This window comes from Diabrotica virgifera, chromosome 8, assembly GCF_917563875.1.
Source record: "Diabrotica virgifera virgifera chromosome 8, PGI_DIABVI_V3a".
Taxonomy (NCBI): domain Eukaryota; kingdom Metazoa; phylum Arthropoda; class Insecta; order Coleoptera; family Chrysomelidae; genus Diabrotica; species Diabrotica virgifera.
The window spans coordinates 77,766,511-77,793,038 of record NC_065450.1 but is presented as its reverse complement, the minus strand read 5'-3'; the positions used below and the strand labels follow the sequence as shown (position 1 = coordinate 77,793,038).

General features: G+C 34.0%; 1 protein-coding gene across 5 annotated transcripts in view; it reads right to left on the bottom strand.

Moving 5' to 3' along the window:
* Window positions 1-24,360, bottom strand: part of LOC126889339 (uncharacterized) — a 137,756-nt gene extending 113,396 nt beyond the window's left edge. Inside the window, exons 1-3 of one of the 5 annotated variants that reach the window (XM_050657572.1) lie at window positions 24,244-24,360; window positions 7,418-7,525; window positions 3,993-4,217 (exon numbers count right to left, since the gene is read on the bottom strand). In XM_050657572.1, coding sequence (XP_050513529.1) covers window positions 3,993-4,217; window positions 7,418-7,508 — 316 coding nt within the window. In that variant the 5' untranslated portion in view covers window positions 7,509-7,525; window positions 24,244-24,360. Of the gene's footprint in view, window positions 1-3,992; window positions 4,218-7,417; window positions 7,526-13,881; window positions 14,013-24,243 lie in introns of those variants that run through there. The other 4 variants (XM_050657574.1, XM_050657573.1, XM_050657575.1 and 1 more) reach the window with 4 other exon arrangements.
* Between the last annotated feature and the right edge of the window lie 2,168 nt (window positions 24,361-26,528).

The window sequence follows — 26,528 nt, the reverse complement described above, 5'->3', positions numbered from 1 at the left end:
AGTTTTTCTTCAAAGTCCACTTAAATGTGTTCTGTTAGTGCGAGGACTTGACCGGTGCAAGATTTGCCGGGTCTGAATCCACCTTGTTGTGGGATGAGGTGCTTGTCGACATTTTTTTCTTTTCTGGCGAGGATGAGCCTCTCATATAATTTGAAAAAGTGACACAACAGCGAAATAGGTCTGTAGCTACTGGGATTTTCTGGGTCCTTTCCTGGTTTTAACAAGGCTATCACTTTAGATTTTCTCCATGATTTTGGAATTTTGCAGTCTTTGCAGCACGTGTTGTAAAGTTGCAAGATCCAGTTTTTGGCTCCTTGGCCTAGATGCTTGATTTGTCCACTGCATATATCATCCACACCTGCAGCTTTCCCGTTTTTTTAACCTGTTCATACCGTCGTGGAGTTCTTTTAGTGTAAAAGGAGTTCCTTGGTGGTTTGTCTCCTGATTCAATCCTCTTCTATTATATGGGTCTTTATTTGTGTTCTTAGTTCTTCCATTCATAAAGAGTTGAGTAGCAACTTGGGTTGCTGTAACCTTGCAAGGTGGCTTATGTTCTTTTGGGCTAACGCTAAGTTTTTTTAGATGGTTCCATGCTATTTTGCTACTATGTGTCATGTCCATTTATTCCAGGGTTTCAATCCACTTTTCCTTTCTGGCTTGACTCAGCTGTTGGAGTAGGACTGCTCCGCAGTCAACCGTTTTGCCTATTCCGGCAAAACGGGAACATATTGTTGCCTCCATCCTCTGGGTATAGCTTTTCTAGACACATTTTTTATTACTTCTACAAATTTTTCGTAGTTCTCTACTTTTGGCTCAAGACGTAGCGGCTCAGAATCTAGTATGTCTGCATACTTTTGTGAGTTTGCCTTTTTGAAGTTAAATCTCCTTCTGAATGGAGACAGAAGACAATGGTCTTCAACCCAGATGACAAATCTTGTAGTCAGCGAAGATATATGCGTAGGAACAAGATCCATAGACCAGGTATTTGCTTATAAATACATAGGTCATGAGATTCGCATAGGAAAGGACAACCTAACCGTTGAGCCTCTAAATCGTATAAGATTGACTCAGGCAGCCTTCGGCAAGCTGGACCATATTTTCAAGTCGTCTGACATACCAATATGCCTTAAAAGAAAAACCTTTAATCAGTGTGTTTTGCCACTGTTGACTTACGGAGCGGAAACGTTGACCATGATAAGGAGAACAGTGCAAAAGATCCGTGTGTCCCAAAAGGCGATGGAGCGTGTTATGTTGGGCGTTTCGCTACGAGACAAGATCCAAACCGCCAGTTACGACAAAGATCAGGAGTGGCTGCTGCTGTAGAGAGAATAGCAACACTGAAATGGAACTGGGCAGGTCACGTGGCTCGAATGACAGATAACACATGGATAAAGCGGATACTGGAATGAAGACCAAGAGATGATGCATACCGAAGCAGAGGTCGTCCACCAACACGTTGGACTGATGATCTAAAACGTTGTCATAGGAATTGGATGCTAGAGGCACAAGATCGAAATAGATGGAAAATTATAAGGGAAACCTATGTCCAGCAGTGGACAAGCGAATATTGAATGATGAATGGATCTACAAAAAAAACTAAACAAATTATACAGTGTCTTGAACTATTATACGGTCAAATTATGTCTGCTTATTTGAAAAACAATTAATTCGGTATTAGTCCAGGGTAATAAGGTTTTTTCCATGACACTCGAGCAGCCAGGGTACTGAAACGTTTTTTCGACAGGTAATACCTATAAGAGCAAATTCTAACTATTTCCTGCGTAGGATCTGGCGGCCATTTTTATTTATAAACAATTAAGTGTCAAAAAATGACATTTTTCCCTTTTTTTTTTCAAATCAATGGAAAACAGTGAAACTTATGGTTTTTTAGTACAAATATCTTTGAGATTATGGAAAAAGCTTTAAAATGACGTATTACAAAGTTTGATATACTCATTTATTGTTAATATAATTGCGAAAAAAGGTCGGAATTGCAAAAAAATATAATTTCGCAATATCTATTGTAAAAATAAGTGTACAGCTTTGAAATTTTTGTCATATAAGGGTTCTTTGGTGCTTAATATGTGATAAACATTTTAAAGTGATTCATTCAATTGTTTAAATTTTATTCACATTGTTTATCCCAGAGAGCATTTTTTTTTGCAATAACATAAGTCAGAAAAAAAAATGACGTTAGAACCATTCCACAGGTGTTAAATGAAAGAGCATGAGCTATATTTTCAACTTGGTTTAAAAAAAGCGAATAAGAAATGCATTTATTAGTAATAAATAATTATGCAAAAGTATCGTAAATCTGTCCTTATAATCTTTTTATTTTGTTATATAAGAAATTATATATATTTATTACAATTTTTTATCAATTATGATATAATGGTAGGGGAGCAAAGTATGCTAAATGTGCAGTCACTCGAGCGCTTTGGGGACCTATTGGGTTGTGAAGAGTAGGTCCTAAAACCAAAAAAAGTTAAGTAAAGTTTTCCATTTTAGTGGGCGCTTGCCATTTTTTAATTTAATTTTCCATTTCCAACAATCGTTTTTTCCGATTATAACGCCATCTGTCCATAATTCAAAAAAATGTTTCGAATAAAAGTTACTTATTTTTACGTAAGGAATCCAAATCTGCAAAAAAAAATGAGGGCTCCTATTTAAGATTTTAAAGTAACCCCCCACCCCACATCCATGGGGGGTCGTGTTTGGTACCATTCGATAGATTTTTCAAAAATATTGAATAAGTGTATTTTACAGTTTTTCGATCTGATGTTCATTTCGCGAAATATCGCGGGATTCGTATTTAAAATATTAAATTTACCCCCCACCCCTCTCCGCGGGAAGACGTGTTTGGTATCATTCGATAGATTTTTAAAAAATATTGGGCACATATTTTTTAGTTTTTCGATCTGTCAATTATTTCGCTAAATACTCGCTTTTTTCTTGTGAAACTTTGGGACTCACCCATTTCCTTACGCCAGGCTCAAATCGTCAGATTTTTGAAATATACACTCTTTTGCATGTACTTAACTTACCTTATCTTAATCTGACAATTTCGAGTTTTTTTAAGGATAGATTTTTTTTTTCGGGCCCCCCTTAACGAACTCCCCTGTGTTAAGAGCCAATATATGTTAGAGGTACATCTGCAGGGTACCAGGTTTCTCCCATATGCTAATCTGACGCGCTCGAGTAACTGCAAAAATCCCCGCTTGGGCTCCCCTACCATAAATAACATTACTTGGTAGTTGTGCACTTAAAACATGGTAAAAAAGTTAATTTTTTTGGAAAAAGTTATTCAAAAAGTTTATAAGGAACGATTTACGATACTTTTGCATAATTATTTATTATTAATAAATGCATTTTTATTCGTTTTTTTTTAAACCAAGTTGAAAATATAGCTCATACTCTTCTATTTAACATCTGTGGAATGGTTCTAACGTCATTTTTTTCTGACTTATGTTATTGCAAAAAAAATGCTCTCTGAGATAAACAATTCGAATAAAATTTAAACAATTGAATGAATCGCTTTGAAATTTTTATCACATATTAAGCACCAAAGATCCCTTATTTGACAAAAATTTCAAACATGTACACTAATTTTTACAACAGTTATTGCGAAAATAATTTTTTTTGCAATTCCGATCTTTTTTTGCAATTATATTAACAATAAATGAGTATATCAAACTTTGTAATATGCCATTTTAAAGCTTTTTCCATAATCTCAAAGATATTTGTACTAAAAAAATCATAAGTTTCACTGTTTCCCATTGATTTGGAAAAAAAAGGGAAAAATGCCATTTTTTGACAGTTAATTGTTTATAAATAAAAATGGCCGCCAGATCCTACGCAGGAAATAGTTACAATTTGTTCCTATAGGTATTACTTGTCGAAAAAACGCTTCAGTACCCTGGCTGCTGAAGTGTCACGAACAGGGTATATTTTTGTCTTATTACCCTGGCCTATATCGCAATGTACATACATACCTCTTTCATTTTCCTGAGCATTGAAAGAGCTGTCAGTTGGAATTGATTCCTCCTGTCTACATCTTAAAAACAAGTAATTTGTACGTCCTAAATCTGTACATATTTGGAGTAAAGACTGATCGTTTTCGGGTTCAGTTCTCCATCCATCAATTATTTGTCTATGCGGTGGAATGCCAAAAATTTGGTGGATACTAATTTTTAGATTTTCTGTAAAAATAAAAAGTACTCGACCAAATCATATAAGAAAATTCCTTAATAGAGAAATATAATATTTGGTAATGGTATCAATTTGGTAAAATACCAAATCATACAGAAAATAATTTGTACTAGGGCGGTCCGATAAGTCTTAAAAAAATCAACTAAAAAGCAAAAAATAAAAAAAATTGAAAAAATCCAACACATTCGTTAAAGAAAAGCGTGGCGCGTCTTCATCGAATAAACGGTTTTGACACCACGCTTTTCTTTAACGAATGTGTTAGATTTTTTCTATTTTTTGCTTTTAAATTGATTTTCAACGAAAACTTTTCGTTTATAAATTCGCAAAGTCTGTGTGTTATTGCGTCGCCGCTCCTGTAATACCCAGAGCCGATTTACCGATGGACTCTTATGTAGTTTTGTCTTCTGAATTCAAATCTGAAAACGGCATTTCGATATCTCTAACCCTCTTCGAGATAACCGACCTCAAAGTCTAAAATGTGACGTCACAATCCTTTTATTTTCTTCCGGCACACTAAACGTCATCTGAAATCGTTGCTATTAGTAAGTAGGCTAGTTTTAATCTGAATTTATTAAGCAAAGCATAGGATATTTGGTATTTACATTTAAGTTTGATACTTCGTGAATGTCAAACTAAATTTTAAATTAGCTATTAATAAAATATAAATGACATTTTATAGTGAATTTAATTATTATATAAAATAAATAAGATGTTTAAAAATACAATTTGAGTATATTTTGAAAGCAATAATGTATTAACAACAAAGGTTTGTACGAGTAAACGGCCTCCCCTTTAATGATAAATAGACTGTTCCATTTTTAGGCGAGTGGTAGCAACCAGTAACAACTCCTAAAATTACGTTATACCGACCACGAAAATCAACTTTAAGATGAATGACCAATTTTGGTGATTCTTTATATTTTCGATACCGCTGAATCTGAACATGAAGTTTATTTTTATCTAGACTTGGTGGTACATGTTAAAAAATAAAATTTTATGCAAAAATGCGAAAAATCAATTTTAATGATTTTTCGACTTTACCTCGCTGTATCTGTGGTCGCTGTAAATATTTCCTTTTGAAAAATTTAATGTGCCATCTTTGAAGTACATATTTAAATAACAATGTGCTTTATTCAAACTGTTTAAACAAATTAAAAGAGTTGTTAATTTTTAAACATTTTGTCGTCAGATTTCGTTAGTTTCATGTTTACTTAAAAAAGTTGAGAGACAAACTTTTTAGTTTATAATTTTCACCAAGACAGGAATAAAATATAATTCATGAAGAAGTTTTCTGGAACATTTCAAGTCAAAGTATGCAATAAGAAAAAAGTTATGTGACTTTATAGACGAGTGGCACTCTTAAAATAACGCTTATTTCTCAAGATACTGACCACGGTGTGGTGAATGGCTAATTTTCGTCTAACCTAAGGTTTTGATGGTGCTGAAAACGAAAATAAGGTTTATTTTAAATTATCATTTTCATTTATCTCTTGTATTATAAAAAGCTCTTCATGGTCTAAGATTTATGATGTAACCATCACATATAAAATTTTATTAATTTTATACGAGGTATATAAAAAATATGAATTTTGAGTAAAGTATCTTTAATAGTTCACAACATTTAAATTACAATGATATAATTGCAAATTGAAAGATAATTTTTAATTCTAAACAATTTTTCGTAATAGTAATTTTCCATATTATGAATTTAAATACGTAAATAAACAAAGTTTTTGTTATGATGTTGCTCGCATTTTCAGCTTGTTTTTATATTTTTAATTTTTTAGTCACTCGTAACTAAAGAAAAGCGTTTCTTAAAATTTTTTTCATATTTTTTTATTTTTTACTTTTTAGCCTTACACTTTTCAAACATTAAAATATATCGTCATGTTTATTAAAATATGTATAAAACATATAATGTACTAACATGAAAAGTAGTCGGAATCGGCAACAAATTTTAAACGTTATTGCTTATTTATGATGCATAACGTAAACAATTAACGTAAAAAGTGAAATTATGTATAGTTCATATAATTAGCTACAATCTGTAAAAGTTTCAAGTTTCTTCATTGTAAAAAAGAAGAGAATTTAAGCTTTTTCCGTTAAAATCGTTTTTTATTGACTATTCATGTATTGTTCCCGCGCATGCATATGTCTGCAAATTTTCAGTGATTTCCATTGAAGAAAAGGCAGTCACATTAACGTCTAAAGATTTGACCCAAACGATTGAGCTAAAGAAAAGCGCTTGATTAATACGCCAAAACGAATTCTAATGTTAATTGTAGCACAAAACGTCTCTACCGGTGGTTTTTCTAAGACTACGATAAAAACACGAATTTTTTTAATTCGAGTTTTGGTTGAAGTTTTATTTCGTATCGTATTGAAATTTGACATGAATAGGCGCCGATTTTTATATAAACAAATATATGAGTTTCAAAATTTGAAACTTTACTGTTTATTTATGAAGCATAACGTAAACAATTATCGTAAAAAGTGAAATTATGGATAGTTCATATCATTAGCTACAATCCGTGAAAGTTTCAAGTTTTTACATTGTAAAAAACAAGAGAATTTAAGCATTTTCCATTAAAATCGTTTTTTTTATTTAAAAAATTAATAAACATAAAAATTTTTTATTGACTATTCGTGTATTGTTCCCGCTAATGCATATGTCTGCAAATTTTCATTCGTTTGCGTTGGAGAAAAGGCAGTCAAAGTAGCGTCTAAAGATTTGACGCAAACTATTAAACTAAAGAAAAGCGTTTAAAAACTAACATTTGGGAAAAGTGGTGATTTATTTCTGAACATAGTCTCCTTTTAGCTCGATACACTTGATCCAGCGATGCTCCAGCTTCTTTAACCCGTCCGAAAAATACGTTTTGTCGAGGTCTGCAAAGTAGGCTTCCGTGGTAGTGATGAACTCTTCACTCGACTACTCGACTTAAATTTTTGCCGAGCGAGTGATTTTTTCAAGTTTGGAAACAAAAAGAAGTCACACAGGGCCAAATCTGGAGAATACGGTGGATGGGACAGCAGTTTGTAGTCCAATTCGACCAATTTGGCGACAAAATAACTGGAATTATGCATTTTTTTAGTTGTCTTTTTTTCCGAACCAGCGATATATCACTATAAAACCGGTATTTGTATTTTATGGCTTACAGGACTAAGTCCAGCATATTGCCAATGTACCTCTCTTCATAATACTTACCTACAGTGTCATACTCTAACTGTTCAAATTGTTCCGTAAGAAAACCTTCTGGTGTTCTATAGCAAACAGAAAAGGTCAGTGTTGCTTCCATAGTACAAAAAAATTAACCTAAAAAAAATAGCTAAAATAATGCACAATCAATTTGCTAGCTATAAATATTTTAAATAAAAGGATCAGTTAACATGTAAACTTCTTCTTCGTGTACCATATGTTCTTTCAGAACGTTGGTTACTGTTGTGTAAGGTATTCCTACATTAGACAACACCCCATACGTTACTTCCTAGCTTGCTTGGCTGGTAGAAGCCATGAGGTTAGAAAGATGACAGAGGGGTTTTTAGGTTAGGGGATCTAGATCATAGCTTGCAGATTGCACATGGTCATGGTATGTAAAAGCTACTATAAATGTACAATAAATTATACATGCTTTTGAGTTTCATGAACACAACTTGGTGGCAGCGGTAAATACAGATTAAAACAAATTTCTGCAGGAAATAAGGTGAGCTACGTAAAATACTAGAAATACCAAATAATAATACGATGCCTAATCCTGGGGAATTGTCGGTAGCGTCGAGTGGAAGCTCATCAGGGTTCCATGTCTCAACTCCTGAAGCATTCAATTTTTCAAATCCAGCTTCTTGGTCTCAGTGGAGAAAGCGGTTTGAAAGATATGCAAAAGTAAGTGGTTTGTCAACAAAGTCTGATTCAGAGAAGATAGATGCTCTTCTGTACATAATGGGCGAGAAGAGTGAAGAAATCCTCTTACAAATACAGAAGGTCCCTACAGTATATGATAACATGATACAAGCTCTGGAAAGCCATTTCATACCACGAAGAAACACCATATTCGAAAGATTTAAATTTAACTCTAGAGTCCAATTACCAGGGGAAAACATTGATAGTTTTATAGCAGCAGTGCATACTCTGGCAGCTAATTGTAACTTGGGTGTACTTAAAGAAGAATTTATAAGAGATAGGATTGTCGTTGGCATGCTTGACAACAAGACTAGTGAAAAAATGCAATTAGAGGCGAAACTTACATTATCAGATGCAATATTATATGCACGCCAAGCTGAATTGCAGTCCCAGCAAAACAGTGTACTACAACAACAACAGTCATCACCTAATGTTATAGCTAAACAAGAAAACACTCCAAAAAGCTTCAATACAAGTAAACGTCCCCAGCATCCCGAGGTAAAGTGTAAATACTGTGGTTTGGCACAACATTAACGAGAAATCTGTCCTGCTCGAAGATCTACATGTAGAGGGTGTGGAAGATTTGGTCACTGGGATAGAGTATGTCTGTCCAAGGAGAAGGACTCAAGATCTCTCCACCATAAAACCACCTCTTCAGAAGGTGGTGTTCAAATTCAGGATCCTCTTTTCTTAGGTAATGTTACTTTGAATAAACATATATGTTAGGAAATGTTTTTACAAATAACCATATTCAATGGCTGGTTAACTTACAAATAAGTCATAATAAGAAATTAGTTCCCTTTTTAGTTGATTCAGGAGCTGATATATTGTCTGTATTCCATCAAATCATTTAGATTCAATCTTATTGAAGAGTTTAAAAAACAACTGTTCTGAAACAATATCAGGCGCTGATGGTACCAAACTAAAAGTTCTGGGTAAAATTACTGAAAACTTACATATCCTTCTAAAGGCAAATCTTGTACTTTTGATATATTTGTAATTCAAGATCTAAAAATGCCTATTCTGGGAATGCCAGGTATTTCATGTCTCGAGGTAGTAAACTTTTCAATAAATTCTATTAATCAAAGTTCTAGCACTAATGTACAAGTAGAAAAAGAATTTCCATATATATTTAATGAAATAGGCAACTTCAAAGATGAAATTAAAATTGAAGTCTGTGAAGAAGCTAAACCTTTTGTACTACTCCTCGAGTAGTCCCTATACCTTTACTAGGTAAATTAGAGAAATAATTAAAAAGGCTTCAAGATTTAAAGATCATAGAACCAGTAGAAGAGCATACAGGTTGGGTAGCTCCGATTGTAGTTGTTCCAAAGGGAGAAACGGTGCGCATTTGTGGGGATTATACTTATAGGTCTGGATCCCGCGTATGAAAAAAAAGTTGATTAATAGCAAGCTGAAAATTTGTTAATAGCTTAAGGGTGTCTAGTCGAATAAACTTTGATATGTGTGAACACTGGAACAGGGGCAGTTTTAATTGTGGAACAGGTTAAAAATTTGGAACGGTCACAGCACGAAAACGGCACATTTATTTTGTCCGACAGAACAGACTTAAACTCTTCGAACAGAGATTAAACTCTCATGCAAAAATCAGACTGCTATTTATCACCAAATGGGCGTTTTAATGAGTGGAACATGTAGAATATGTCAAATGACAGGAATTATGACAGGTAATAAATAGCAGTCTGATTTTTTCATGAGAGTTTAATCTCCGTTAGGAGAGTTTAAGTCTGTTCTGTCGGACAAAATAAATGTGCCGTTTTCGTGCTGTGACCGTTCCAAATTTTTAACCTGTTCCACAATTAAAACTGCCCCTGTTTCAGTGTTCCCATATATCAAAGTTTATTCGACTAGACACCCTTAAGCTATTAACAAATTTTCAGCTTGCTATTAATCAACTTTTTTTTCATACGCGGGATCCAGACCTATTATTTAAATAAAAGCATTCTACGACACAACCCTATTTCCCTATACCTAAAGTAGAAACCTCATTGGCACAACTTGGGGGATCTCGTATATTTTCAAAATTAGATGCTACTTCTTCATTTTATCAAGTTCGACTTTCAAAAAGCTCTCAAGCTTTAACTACTTTTATTACCCCATTTGGCAGATTCCTGTTTACAAGGTTACCTTTCGGTATATTCTGTTCTCCTGAATTTTTCGGTCAGAAATTTTCTAAGTTATTCCTAGGTTTGAAAGGTACCATTACCCACATAGATGATATATTAGTACATGCACCCACAGTGGAAGAACATGATCGTATTCTTAGGGAAGTCTTGCAGAGACTCAGCAAAGAAGGTATAACACTCAACAAAAAGAAATGTCTGATAGGTGTAAATAAAATTGCATTTTTAGGCCATGTGATTTCAGGTGAGGGTATTATGACTGATCCTTCTCGAGTAGAAGCTATTACGGAATTTCCTAACCCCACGAGTAAAAAAGAACTGCAACAGCTCTTAGGTATGATCAATTATGCTGGTCGTTTTATTTCAAATAAGTCCGATATTCTAGAGCTCCTCAACTGTTTATTAAAAAATAATGTCTTATTTCGGTGGAGTAAAGATCAAACTGCAGCTTTTTCAAAAATAAAAAATGCATTGATTAATGCCTTTCTTACTTTGACCCAACTAAAAAAGTAATTGTCAGTGGAGACTCGTCTTCATTTTGGTTAGGGGCCGCTCTGATGCAAATTAATGAAAACAATGAAACGGAAATAGTAGCATATGCATCTCGAACACTTTCTCCTACTGAATGTTGTTATGCTCAAATTGAGCGAGAGTGTTTGAGTTTAACATGGGCTTGTGAAAAATTTCAGGAATACATAACAGGAATTTCTATAATTTTAGAAACCGATCATAAACCACTTCTACAAATATTACAGACAAAAAATCTTGATGATTTGACTCCTCGTCTACAAAGACTTCGTCTCAGACTTATGAGATATAATTATACTGTACTTTATACTCGAGGTACAGACTTAAAAGTAGCTGACGCTTTAAGTCGTAATCCATAGTGAAGAACTTACTTCAGAAGTAGATGCACATGTCCGTCTAATTATACAAAATTTGCCTATAAAAAATCATTTTCTTAATAAAATTCTTAATAAACAAGAGTTAGATCCTATTTGTAGGAATCTTAAACAATATTGTATTTCAGGCTGGCCTGAAAAAAAACATATATTGCCAGAAATGTGCCCTTATTTTCAATACAGGTATGAGATTAGTCTTAATGAGAACTTTCTTACAAAAAATTCCAAGCTAATTGTTCCTCCTGCCTTACAGTTACAAACCCTGGAATACCTTCATCAAGGCCGTCAAGGCATTGTAAATTGCAGGGAAAGGGCTAAAATGTCTGTCTGGTGGATAGGACTTTCATCTCAGATTGAAAATCTTGTTAGGTCTTGTCCGAATTGTGTTGAGGAACGTACAAATATTAAAGAAACATTGGTCAAGGATACCATTCCATCTAGACCATGGTAAAAAGTAGCTGTTGATTTGTTTAAAAAAAAATTGGTTTCTAATTCTAACTGATTACTATTCTAGGTTTTTTGAAATCATACCTTTGATTAGTCTAACTGAAAGTGTTATTGTTGAAAAGTTGAAAGAACAATTTGCGAGATATGGAATACCTGACGTTGTCAGATTGGATCAGGGGTCTTCAATTCAGCTCAGGTTTTTCCAAATTTGCTGCTGATTACAATTTTATTCACACTACTAGCAGTCCTTATTATGCACAGTCTAACGGCTGTGTAGAAGCATTAGTAAAGGTCGCAAAATCTTTGCTGAAGAAAAATGAGGATATATTTATATTTGGGGCTATTGGCCTATAGATCAACTCCTTTAGAATGTGGCTTCAGTCCTTCAGAATTGCTAATGTCGCGTAAATTAAAAACATTGTTGCCTATGCTTCCTAGTAAACTTTTGCAAAACTATTGCATAAGTGGTTAATGCTCGAAAATCTTTCATTAACGCTGAAGAAAAACGTAAAACTCTTCAGGAAAACAATTATAATAGAAGACACAATTCTAAGGAGATGTCTGATTTAAAAATCAGTGATACAGTGTGGATTACTGACCTTCGGAAATATGGAGTGGTAACAGAGGTAGGTATGCTCAGAACCTCGTGCTTATATTGTTAAAACTAATGATGGTACTGTTTATCGTAGGAACAGTGGTTTTTAATAGCTGCTCCCAATAATGTTACTCCCCTGCCTAGGGAGAAAATTCAATTGTCTCCCTTCTAGGGAGAAAATTGTAGAAAGTGATAGTGTACAGTGTAGTGACAAACCAATATCTATTAGTGAGAGTGCAGAAGCCTTACTAAACAGTGTAGCTCCAAGTGCATCAGAAAATATTACTCCAAAGAGAAATAAAAAACGTCCCAACTGGTTTTCAGGCTACATCACATAATGTGTTTTATTGTATCATTTAGTATTAAGAAGGTTGTTACTTTTATAATCTTAAAAAGGAGGATGTTGTGTAAGGTATTCCTACATTAGGCAACACCCCATACGTTACTTGCTAGCTTGCTTGGTTGGTAGAGGCCATGAGGTTAGAAAGATGACAGAGGGGTTTTTAGGTTAGGGGATCTAGATCATAGCTTGCAGATTGCACATGGTCATGTACAATAGGGCTTTTCATCGATTGTCATTTGTTTCGAGCTTCTGTCAAATGTCGTATAATCCGTGTATAATAAAAATATACACGGATTATACAACATATTGACAGAAGCTCGAAACAAATGACTGTGAATGAAAAGCCCTATAAATGCATATTATGTACATGCTTTTGAGTTTCATTAACACAACAGTTACCATCAAAGCTATGTTAACTTTATTCATTGCCACTCTAAATACTATGCTTGTATCAACCCCATACTAATGTCGCAAGTTATTTAACCATATGAGGTTCGAAATACTCAAGCTTTCTTCTTCTTGAACATTTAAACAGAAAAGATAAAACTATGAAGATGTATTAGACAAGGAGATTCTATATATCTCTTTCAACCTATTTACTTTAGCTCTAGCAGATATGTTTCGAAATAGAATGAGCAAATAAAGGAGTAACGATAGGCGACGAAATCTTGAACCATATCTTAGATTTGCCAATGATAGTACATTAATAGTAAAAGACAAAGAAGAATTGCAGAAAATGCTGTTTGACTTAAATACAAAATCAAAAGAAATATTATTAAAAATAAGTCTAGCAAAAACTATATATCTAACAAACGAATTTCTAGATATAAAGGAAGGATATAACTCTGGACAATAATAAATATACATTTGAAATTTTGCACAGTCATACAGGTTGTTGGTTCACATTTTTAAGATCTACAAGAAAAAGATAGAATTTCTCCTGTAGCTGGCTGTATACCATCAAAATTCTTCGTAAAGGTACATTTAAAATTTTCATTAATGGTAAATCAAAGAACGTTTTCGATTTTTTATAAAATCATCATCAGTGCTAAAAGTACAGCTTAGTTGCAAGCTGAGCCATCAAAGAAATACCAGGGTGAAGACCCTATATAATTATAAATAATATCTTTATCACATATTTGTTAAAAATTTCATAAGATAGATGGTATTTGGTATTTATAAAGAATTATGCTCTTCGGCAAAGTACATATAACAATCTCCATCACGTGGGTATCAAAGCGAGTTGATGTATCTTTACTTGACGAAATATAGGGGCTAGGGGTATCTCCATCTTAACTGGGACGCACTGTATATATAATATAATATAACAATTTACTTACTTCTATTTACATCTATCTGAAACTAATGGGAGTAATGGACATCTTTTAAATAGCAAAATTATTTTTGCAAATATATTAGTAACTTTTCGGTTTTGATAGTAATCAATAATATACTTGTAAATCAATAAATGGAATATAATCTCTTATCTATGTCTAGATAATATTTATTTACATTATTTATCTACAAATCTATTTATGAGGCCCCAAGACAGTGAATTCAATGTAATGAATAGAAGATTAACGAATTTCTTTAATAACAAATGCAATAGAAATAAATAAGTTTTTCTGAAATCTTTCAAAGATACATTCTGAGCAACAAACCTGTCATTTATTTACGTTGTCGGACTAAAGAAACGAGGTTGTAAATTTATCGGACAAGAGATCGACAATCTTTTGTAATTAATTATAAGTATGTAGGTACCTATCTAGGTATCTAGGTTTATCTAAGGATAAACGAGGAAATTCCAACGAAAAAAGAAATAGCTGAAGCAATCCGGCACCTGAGGAACAACAAAGCAGCGAGAATGGACGATATCCCAGCAGAACTGTGGAAAGCGGACACTGAGAGCTAATAGCACCGCTATTAGCAGATATATGGGCTGAAGAAATCCTACCTAAGGAATGGAATAATGGAATTATAGTCAAGCTATGCGAAAACTGGAGAGGAATAACGCTGTTATGTTCCATAAATAAAATATTAGCATTTATTGTTCATCAAAGAATCAACAATATAATAGACAAAACTCTCAGAAAAGAACAAGCGGGTTTCAGAAGGGGAAGATCCTGTATAGACCAAATTTCGACGGCAAGTATCATCATAGACGAAACTATAGAGAAGAACGCAGCCTTGATAATGGCCTTTACAGACTTTGCTAAAGCCTTTGACAGCGTAAAACATACAGCCCTGTGGAAAATCTTAAGGCTAAATAGATTACCTCGTAAGATCATTGGAATAATCAAAATGATGTATCAGCAAACAACATGTCAGGTATTGTATAAAGGGCAAATGACAGATAAAATACCAATTGAAGTAGGTTTAAAACAAGGTTGCATACTGTCACCTTTGCTCTTCAATATATGTCTTAATCATATACTGGAAAAAACAATTGAAAGAAAAAATGGGATCCCTTGGAACTACCGTAGCGAACACAATAGACGATATGAAGAGCATGTTAAGGAAGCTAGAGGTGAAATCGGCAGAAGTGGGTCTTAAAATCAACATGAACAAGACAGTAGATATGAGAATAGGAGTAACTAACTGTGACAAACTATACATCAACCAACAAGAAATAAAACAGGTTCAAGAATTTTGCTACCTAGGCAGTATAATCAGTGCAAAAGGTGGAGCTCAAGCAGATATTAAACAGAGAATACGAAAAGCACAACATGCCTTTGGAATCCTTGCAAATATATGGAGATCAACACAGATCAGCCAAAATACTAAAATAAGGCTATTTAATAGTAACGTGAAAACTGTGCTACTTTGTGGGAGTGAAACATGGGCAATAACTGACGGAAATGTAAATAAAATACAAGTTTTTGTAAATAGATGTCTACGTAAAATTCTAAAGGTATATTGGCCCAATACCATAACAAATGTAGCACTATGGAAAAAAACCAAACAAGAACCCATCAGAACAACAATAAAGAGGAAAAGATGGAACTGGCTGGGACACACACTGAGGAGAGAAAATGCAGACATAACAAAGCAGGCACTCAAATGGAATGCAGTAGGACGAAGAAGCAGAGGACGCCCGACCAAAACATGGAGGAGTACCGTTAAAGAAGACCACAAAAGTATGAAGAAAACCTGGGCACAAATAGCAACCATGGCCAGAAATAGAGGAGAATGGAGAAGCTTCGTGGATGCCCTATGCTCCTTCACGGAGTAACAGGATTGGATATATATGTAGGTACCTATCTTTCAATTGAAAATTAAAAGTTTTGTTATAGGTAACAAAACTGTACCGCGCTACAATGACATCTTGCGGGTGTCGCATTCGACAATCGTCGATCGTCCCCTCTTTTTCGTCCGACAAAAATAATTTATGTATTTTATTTTTAACGTATAAAGTTTTGAGTAAAATTAAAAATTATACTTATACTTATAGCGATAACAAGACATAGGTAACTGCGCTAGAACTACAGGTTTAGGACGTTTAGGTGTTGTGTTTAGAGATGCATCAAGTCAAACTAGTTTATTTATTTTATTCAACAAACTTGACTTGACTTGAAAACCAAACTTTTTCTGTAAAAAAGTTTGACTTGACTTGATTTCGATATCTTTAGGTTTGACTTGAAATCAAACTTCTTCAAACAGTTTGAAGTTTGAATATCATATTGCGCAACGTGTTTATTTCCAATTCTAATTGAGAGCGTACCGACTTTTGTTTTGACTTATTTGGATAGGTCTGAATCTGTACTCTGCTACTCCGCAAATTAGTTTGTAGTTCATATTAAGAAGTATGTGCTTGGCTTGTTTATTACGTTCGTTTTGAAGTGTGTGCTTTGTGAAATAATATCTAAACCTGAATATTTTTCGGTTCAGAACAAGTACCAGATCAAAAATTGAGTCTGATTTTGAAGGTATCCCTTCTCTTCCACTGCAAAAATTAAGAGAAAAAAATCTGTAGTTGAAGTAGAATTAATTAAGAAAAATAAATATACCGATTTATTTGATATTGCGGCAGGTGATTTCAAAACAATGAAAATTAAAAAGTGCATACTTGTATTATGTAAAAATAAAGATCGGGTTATAAAATGACAATTAGTAAACTAATTCTTCAAGACGACATTGCAAAGTCGCAAAAAATTCATTAAACCTACTCTATCAAAAATATAATATTTTGTTGTTCCTTCATAAATTTTTGTTAAAGGGGCCGTTTAAGTATCGTAACACAATTTTACAACCTCTTTATCCCATCTGTACCTTTTCATCTTTTGTTGTGAAGAAAGGTCCAGCTATTTATTGCAAACAAGTGTTACTGTGCTTGGTCTGGTAATACAAATTTTAAGATTTTTTCACTTGAATACTATTGTCCTATTGTAACATGAGCGGAGCGTGAGGGGGCAATATAATACAATCCAGGGGTTCTATGTAAAATATAAACGAAAGTTGAAAAGTTGGGAGGTTGTGATTCCGTAGTTTTTTATTTAAGTTAAAAACAATGTTATGTAACGCGCTGTTCGAACGACCCTAATCCCCGTATAACGCACCGTAACGTTTTACATGACCCCCTCCCCCAACTTCATCATCATCAGTAGCTCGACAACTCTTTTTGGGTCCTGGCTTGTTCTAGGATTTTCCGCCATGCTGTTCTGTTCCTTGCTTTGTTCTTTCAGTGGGTAATCTCAAGTGTTTTCAGATCTTGTTCCATTTGTTCCATGTATCTAAGTTTGGGTCTTCCCTTTGACCTTCTCTCTACTGGTGTTTGCCTCATTATATGTTTTGGTGTTTCGGTCTCCACCATCCGTTTAACATGGCCCATCCAGCGCAGACCTCCGATCTTTATGGATGTTATGACGTCGGGTTCGTTGTATGCTGCGTATAGTTCAAAATTATATCTTCTGCGCCATACGTCATTTTCTTTCACCCCTTTATATATGTGTCTGAGGATTTTTCGTTCAAACGTACCTAATAAGTTTTCATCGCTTTTCGACAGTGTCCATGTATCTGATCCATATATAAGGACCGGTTTTATCAGGGTTTTGTATATTTTGCATTTGGTTTTTCTCGTGATGTTGTTAGATCTTAGATGTTTAATTAGTCCATTTATTAACTTGCGTTACCCTCCCCCAATTTGCGTTACGTAATACTTTAAAGCTTCCAAAGTAGATTAAATTACACTTGGTATGATAAAAAATTATCCAACGAATTCTTTGTTTTCAAAATTCAATCATTAATTCATTCAATTCAATCATTCTTCAATCATTTTCAAAAAATTTACCCTATTTTGATTATAATCGCTTCCTGTATCAAGATACTTTTATGTGGCACTCATTGTATTATTAATTTTCTTATCTTAATTGGCAACTAACATGTCAATCTCGACAAAAAAGTGTATCTACTAAATAAATTATTTTTCAAACTAGTTGAAAGACTGATAAGACTTCTTTCATTCATTTCTTTCAAACTAGTTTGACAAACAGTTTGAATTTTCAAACCTGTACGATTGACCAGTTTGACTTGACTTGAATTATTTGTCACAAGGATTGACTTGAGTTTGACTTGAAATTAAGTCAAACTCAAGTCAAGTTCAAACATTCAAGTCAAACTTGTGCAACTCTAGTTGTGTTGTGCCTTTAATATTGTTTAAATGTGATAAAAGATAGAAAATCTAGTAAAAACTTCCAAAACGATTTGAAAACCGGGTTTTTCGTATAAGACGAGGTTACATATTTCTCTACGGCTGGAAAATACCTAGATTATCTCATGTTTTTCAAGAACATACTTTGGAACGTGCCATTTGATGGCACATAACGGCAAAAAAATTAGAAAAATCCAGCACAAATACTAAAAAACACTTGAAAACCGGATTTTTCGCATGTTTCAAGGAATCTATAGCCTCTAAATATGAGACAAGTACTGCACTTCGTAAAGTCCCAGGGTTTTACCCAAAGTGACCGAAAGTGGAACTGGAAGTCGATATTTGAACTATTCGTGTAACTTGGCGACGATTGATATACGATTTCACTAATTTTGAGTCATTTTAATCTCTGTCTCGAGCTATTAATTCTAAATAGTTGCTCTGCTTTCTTTATTCCTGTCCACTCCCTGATATTCTTCAATCAAAAAGCCTGTCTTCTACCAATTCCTCTGCGTCCTTCGATTTTACCCATCATAATAAGTTGAAGAATATTATATCGGTCTCCCCTTACTATATGCCCCAAATAGGTCATCTTTCTACATTTGATGTTATCAAGCAGCTCGCGACTAGCATTTTAAGAACTGCCACATTTGTCAGCATAGTTGTCCATGGTATTTTTAGTGTACATCTGTGCTGCCACATTTCAAAGACCTTTAAACGATTAATGGTGGATATTTTTAATGTCCATGCTTCGAAACGGTATAAGAGGACTAACCAAATGTAAGATCTAATTTATTTCTGCGACTATAATAAAATATGGCATTTCGGTTAAAACTTTTTAACCGGAACTGATATAAAAACCAAAAGTATATAGACTAAGAGCAGCTATAGGTGAAATTTCTTAATCATTTTAGGCACGACGGGACCCTATAACTTAAATAGTAGAACCTAAAAGAAAACGTTTGAGCACTGTGCCGTCACTTTTCAGTGGCACATGCGTCTACAGTGGCGCATCAAACTTTCCACTTAAGGACGGGATACATAAATTAAAAAATACCCTCCCTCATTACCAGATTTTATTTTTTTTCATTTTTTTAAGTTCTATGTGATTAAGACATAAGATTCATCGTAATTTTAACCCACCACCCCCTTCTCCCTGCCCCCACCATCAAAAACTTTATTTTTCGATTTTATGTTTTTTTTGGTGGGATGCAATCAATTTAAAAATTTCAAAAAATTCACACGCATAGTTAAGGCTTTTATAAAACACGTCTATTTTTTATAGACCTGTAGGTTGAGTGTACATAACCTCAAAAAATTTTTAAAATTTGTTTTTTGGAAAAGAGTGTATAACTTTTTTTTGGGGATAGCTGCAAATCTAGTTTTTTCTTAGTCTTGTGTATTTTATCAAACACTATATTTCTAATTTTTTTCAGATTTTTCTGTAACGCTGATCACCTTCAAAAATCCAAAAAACTGTTTTTTAAGGGGGTTTTGGGGGGTTTGAACGTGTTTTTCTGATTTTTAAATATTCTAAAGGACTCAGTTACTTCAAGTTACATATAACCTATAAAAACAAAATTGATTTGATATATTATGAAGTCTATAAAATAGGAAAAATTCCCCAAAACACCCCAAAAAACAGTTTTTCGGATTTTTGAAAGTGGGGAGCCTTACGGAAAAATCTGAAAAAAATTAAAAATATAGTGTTTGATAAAACACACAAGATTAAGAAAAAATTAGACCTGCAGCTATTCCTCAAAAAAAATTATACGCTTTTTTGAAAAAAAAAATTTCTTTTAATTTTTTGAGGTTATGTACACTCTACCTATGGGTCTATAAAAAATAGGGATGTTTTATAAAAGCCTCAGCTATGCGTGTGAATTTTTTGAAATTTTAAAATTGATTGCATCCCACCAAAAAAAAAATAAAAGCGAAAAATGAAGTTTTTGATGGTGGGGGCAGGGGGAAGGGGTGGTGGGTTAAAATTACGCTGAATCCTATGTGTTAATCACATAGACTTAAAAAAATAAAAAAAAAATTAATTCTGTTAGTAATGGAGGGTAACTTTTAATTTATTTATCCCGTCCATAAGTGGAAACTTTGATGCGCCACTGTCGACGCATGTGCCACTGAAAAGTGACGGCACAGTGTTCAAACGTTTTCTTTTAGGTTCTACTATTTAATTTATAGGGTCCCATCGTGCCTAAAATGATTAAGAAATTTCACCTATGGCGGCTCTTAGTCTAATACATTTGTTCTCACCTTACTAAGGCAGGTTGAATAATATTACCAGATAACGGCAGTTCTCGTCAGTGGCGCACACCTACACCCCCTACACGCGACACATATACACGAAATTTTCGATTTTCTAAATCTGACTGAATTTAAAATTGGGCCAACTGCCATCTTAAAGTTCAGGAAAAGACTCACCCATTCATATGTCAACCATCCATTTTGGTCCAAGGGTGTGGATTTTACGGCCCTTCCTATTTAGGGTCTGTTTTTCGTTCTCGTCCCCAAAACTCCCAAAAACTTCGAAAATTTAACTCCGACCTTTGCGGTTTCTAATAGAAGCGATCATTACTTTTCCAACGCATGTCTAATTTTGAAAATCGGTTATACCGTTCAAAAGTTACCGAGCTCAGAAATATGAGTCAATTTTTATTTAAAAAAGGGAAAACGTTTGTAGATATGTATGTATGTATGTATGTATGTGTGTGGAAAGGTTAAACCGATCTGAATTTTTTTTTCTGTGTTTGATGGCCGATTCAGTACCGGTGTAGTTTGTGAGTTTTGACTACCCATAAGCCAGCTATAGGACTTGGTAGGTACAAAACGGAATATTGTCTGGCGGTATATATCTTCGGTTCAAGAAGAGACAGGAGAACCGTAAATACACCAGATCAATAGCGTTGAGTTAAGCTTTCAAATGGTGTCTAAGCTGTCAGGATCAGACATACACACGGCTCAGTATAGCCGAAAAACTGAAAAACTAAACTTTGAAAATTTTGGTTTTTCGACAATTACTCAAAATTTCAAACTACGAATTACGCCAATAACTGAGCGTTTGCAGGAGGACTCTAGACGAATCTAACGGTGTATACCTTATATCCGGGAAAATTCGAATTTTTAAGTTATAGGCTTCATAAGTATGATCAAATCTATTTCTTATGGGAAAAACGGTTTTTCAAGCTCAATAATTCATATAATAGCTTCAGTTATCATACTTGACCTTAGATGCATAAGATACTACTTGTCAATACGTTTCAAACTCATGTTTAGTGAACAAAATCGGTTAAGCCGTTTAGAAGTTATTAAGCTACAAAAGTATAATCCAATTAACGATTATTCCCTAAATGGTTTGTTGTAATGGTTACGACGCTAATTTGATCTGGCAACGGGCAATCCGAGTTCATTTACCGGCCATCCCAATATTTTTTTCAATCTATTTCGAATAGAAAAAATCTAGTGTACATTCGATGGACACTAGATCATTTGGGAGATAATGCGACAAAGGCGACCATTTATAAAGCTTAACGTGTAATCGAGAAACTTTGCATTCAACTTTATACATTTAATTTATAAATAACTTTGAAAAACTCCTGATACAGGAATAAAAAAACCGCTAAACGCCGTAAAAATGAGTGGCGCATACAATATTCCAGCTACAAAAGATCTGATATGAATATTACGTGGCGCGAAAATGTATTTTCATTTTGATGCAAAACAAAATTCTAGTTTTATTTTAAAAGATTTTTTCATAATATTTGCTAAATTTGAAGTAAACGCGCCACAAAAAAATTTCAAAATTCAAACTGTATCAAATTTACTCTTTTGTGGCGCGTTTTACTTCAAATTGAGCAAATATTATGAAAAAATCTTTTAAAATAAAACTAGAATTTTGTTTTGCATCAAAATGAAAATACATTTTCGCGCCACGTAATATTCATATCAGATCTTTTGTAGCTGGAATATTGTATGCGCTCATTTTTACGGCGTCTAGCGGTTTTTTTATTCTTGTATCGCTTATACTCGGTGACTTTAAAACGGTACTTCCGGTTGCAACTCTAATACCGGATTTATACTCAGCCCTGTTCGACAGGGAATTGGACAGGGAAGTGGGCAGCGTGAATGTGTAAATAGCTCACTCGCGCTGTTACTCGTCATGCTACTGCCATTGCACCTACATACCCAGAGAGTCGGTTCTAGTGACGGAAGTCAAAGGAGAGAAGTCAAAGGCGGGTTTGCCGCCGGCAAAGCGGCAAGTGAGTAAGGGAGCAAGACGATGTTGTTGTCACATTCCTTTCTTCTTGTGAGTCGTTCGGTAATGAGTTGTGGGGACATTGGCGAGAAACTGATGTAAACACCTCACTCGCGTTGATATCGTATTTCGGGCAATATTTCCGTCAACGGCAGCAGCAGTGGTAATAGCTGAGTATAAATGCGGCATAAAACCGAAAGTCCGAGGTCAAATTTCTCATCTTTAATACCATCCTTGGATTATAAACTTTCACTTGACACCTACCTCATTTACACCTCATTTGTCATTCTATCTGTATTAATAACGGAGGAGTTATATTCACGCACAGATGGACAGACAGTCATGAAACCGGAAGTATATAATATTTGTTCTCGTCTTGCTAAGGCGCGTCAAGTAGATACTATTTGGTGACTTTAAAACAGTATTTCCGGTTGCATTTCTAATACCGGAAGTCCTAGGGCAAATTTCTTGCCTTTAGTACCATCCTTGGATTATAAGCTTTCATTCGACACCTCATTTGTCATCTAATTGGTATAAATGACGGGGAAGTTGTGTTTACGAACGGACGGACGGACAGACGGACGTGGATAATTAAACGTTTTAATATTTTTTCAAAATTGGGTGAAGACAAAAAACATCGACTTATGTTGTTTTAAGAAATTGTTGAAACATGCTGTTTAATGATGTAGAAAGGTTAAAAAAAGTTGAGTAGGTAAATCCGGTAAAAACCCCCAAAAATGGCCCAAATATAACCCTCATTGATTTATTTATTTGCCTATTTGAAGCCTGAAGTTGCGCTGACAGGGTCGTAACTACCATTGGGGCAACCGGGACAGTACCCCAGGGCCCCTGGTCAAAAGGGGCCCCGCAGCGGCCACCATTTTGTTGGCAGTGCATATAGATTTTAATGAGGAAAATAAAAATATGTGCATATTTTAAAAGCCGATCCCAACGAAAATTTTGAAATGACACAAATTTAAAAAGACCTTCCAGGGACTGCCTAGACCTCAACATAAAGTTTTAATTTTTCACTGGAGAAATTAGTCTTTTCAACTAAAATGCAATTGAAACAGAACAGGGGCCCAGGGGCCTGAGCTAAACTTAAAATAAGGTGATTTCAAAATTTTTTTGTGTTGGTCAACTTAAATAGCAATATTATGTAGGTACAAGAAACTTCAGTCTTGGAATGCATTAAAATGCGTTTTCAATGGGTTAAATATCAAACATTTTTCCGGACCCCCCTTCCGTTTGGGGGGTAAACCCCCCAAAATCCCCGGCAGGGGCCCCCAGATCAGGTTTGCCCCGTTGCCCCCAAGATCGTAATTACGGCCCTGTAAGCTGACTCCTATTGTTTAATCACATAGAACGTAAAAAAAATGAACTCTGGGAATGAGGGCATTTTGTCTATTTTAACGGGGGTACCCTTATCATATTCAATTATTGGCGAAAAATTTTACAACCGGCAACATTCATTTTGATTAGATTCATGGTCCGATATTTAACCAAGTAAACTATTAATTTAATTTAAAAAATTTAATGATGTTAGAGAGACATTATAAGGAATGTTTAGTTATATTATTGCAACGTAGGATATAATTGTTGTAAGCCATGACTATCAAGATCAAGGTTAACAATGCACCTAGACCTACCTACAGTCTGTTATTTTTACAAACTATACTACACATAACAACAACAAATTAACACAGTTACATTTGATACTATTAAAAAGGAAACATCTTTTAATTAATTCTAAATGATTTAAACTTGAAAATTAGTAATTAGTATCCTCACCTAATTGTTCAAATCTTCCATCCATTTTTGTTTGATAAAATTGTAGCGGATGTGTAATAGTAGGGGAAACCATGACCACAGTTATGACCGCGAGAAGCGAGACCAAGGTTGCCAGGTCAAAAAACTAAAAATCACCAGACAATTGCTTAAAAAGTTGCCAGATTTTGCTAAAAATCACCAGATTGTTATGAGTATGCGCAGTAAAGAAAAATGTGTTGCTGCACATAATTTTGCGCATGCGCATACGCGTAACCATTCGAGAACGGTAATGTGAAGGGTTGGAACAAACCTAATAAAAAGAATACAAATGAAACGATTTTTTTTTTGTAAAATATAATGTAAAATGTAGGTGTTCATTTTTATAAAAGGTACTGATAATCCCGACAATGTAGATTATTTAAAACTTAACGTTTTATGTCTTAAACTTGGCCTGACAGACGACCCTCGCCTCGTCGAGCGGGGTGTTATACAAAATTGTTTTGTTGGAAACCTAGTAATGTTTGCTCATGCTAATAAATTTTTAATACAAATTAAAATTGAAAAAATAGTTCCTAAGAACCTTTGAGATTTTAGTTTATTAGATGATCAAACCAACACAAAACGTGACAAAACTACAAAATATGAAGAACAGTAATCACTTAAAACTCTATAGCTGACACAAGAAAGATAAAACTGCTAAATTGATATGTTGATATTAACTGAACTGGTTTGTTTATAAAACCAAGACATAAATTATTGGAAGTGCATGATGAACACTTGCAAGAGTAGCGTAAACTTCGGGAAATCCCCGGTTGAGCACCACAGAGGCGGATCATTTTATATTACAAAATTAGACTTTTTGTATTATGTGAATATTAGGCAATTCTTAATAACGAATAAAAAACATATAATCGTACTTTTTAAATAAAAAAAATATAATATAGATAAGGTCAAAAAATCACCAGATATTAAGCTTTTTAAAAAAGTTTTCATCATATCACCAAATGGGTTAGAAAATCACCAAATCTGGTGAATTTTCACCAGACCTGGCAACCTTGAGCGAGACGAGAATGTTCAAAACACAAGGATCTACACCTACAGTTCGAGCGAGTTTCGTAAATTCCACGATTTCGAGCCACGCTTCACGCAACCGTATTTGCGTACTTGTGTTTCAAGTTGCGTGGTCGTGCGGAGTTTAATTTACCAAATTTAAATATATAGCACGGTTATTAGACTTTATTACGGTTGTCTTGTCCGACGGTGGTGAAGAGACTTATATTTTTGACTTTACGTCACAAAAGTTTACATTCCCATATTTTTAAATTATTTTCGATCATTGAATGTGTGTTATTGTGTATATATGTGTATTATTTGTGTTATTATGAAATAATAAGACAAATAGTACACATTTTATCTTATACCTCGTGGTGAATCGTAAAAAGGGCCATAGGAAACCCAATGTAAAATTCTGAATTGTTGAATTCCTGCTTCCCTAATTATTCTACATCAAAAGTCGTGACAGAATATTTGTAGAGAATTAAAATCTGTATTAAAATCAAAAGTTAAAATTGTTCTACGATTTAAATGCATTCCAAAATTTTTAAAAATATGATACATTTGCCACAGTAGGTATGCGTGTAAAACTATATAAGGCCACACGTTACTATTTAACTGACAGTACTCACACCATTGACTGAATAAAAAAACTTTATTATTAATCCTGTCTCCGCAACTGAGGGTATCTTATTAACTGTATTGTTTTTAAACAATAGAAGATAAAATAAAAATATTGACAGTTCAAAAATGTGAACATTATTGCATTGTGTGTGGCCTAAGTTTGGGCTGAAAACTAAAATGTAAACATTTTTACAAAATTTTGGAATATGCTTAATTACGTAGACCAATTTTAACAGTTATTTCCAATACAGATTTCAATCCTCTTCAAATAGTTTCTAATGTCTTTTGATGTAAAATAATTATTAGGGAAGCTGGAATTCAACAGTTCAGAATTTTACATTGAGTTAATGCAAAACTTTGACGTATGTCAAAATTCTCAATGTGTTTTAATTGTATTCATTTTTTCGAATCCTGAGAAAACTAATAAATATTTTTGAAAAATTTAAACTCAGAATGAAAGACTACATTATTACCGAGGGCTGAAAGTCCCTGAAAACTTCTATAATGTTTATTTTAATAAGTTACAGGGCTGAAAATAAAAGAGAAGTGTGATATTTAATTTCAAATATTTCGTTCAATAGAATCTGCTTGTTTATTCTAAGGGGCTTTCCGCCCTCGGTAATAATGTA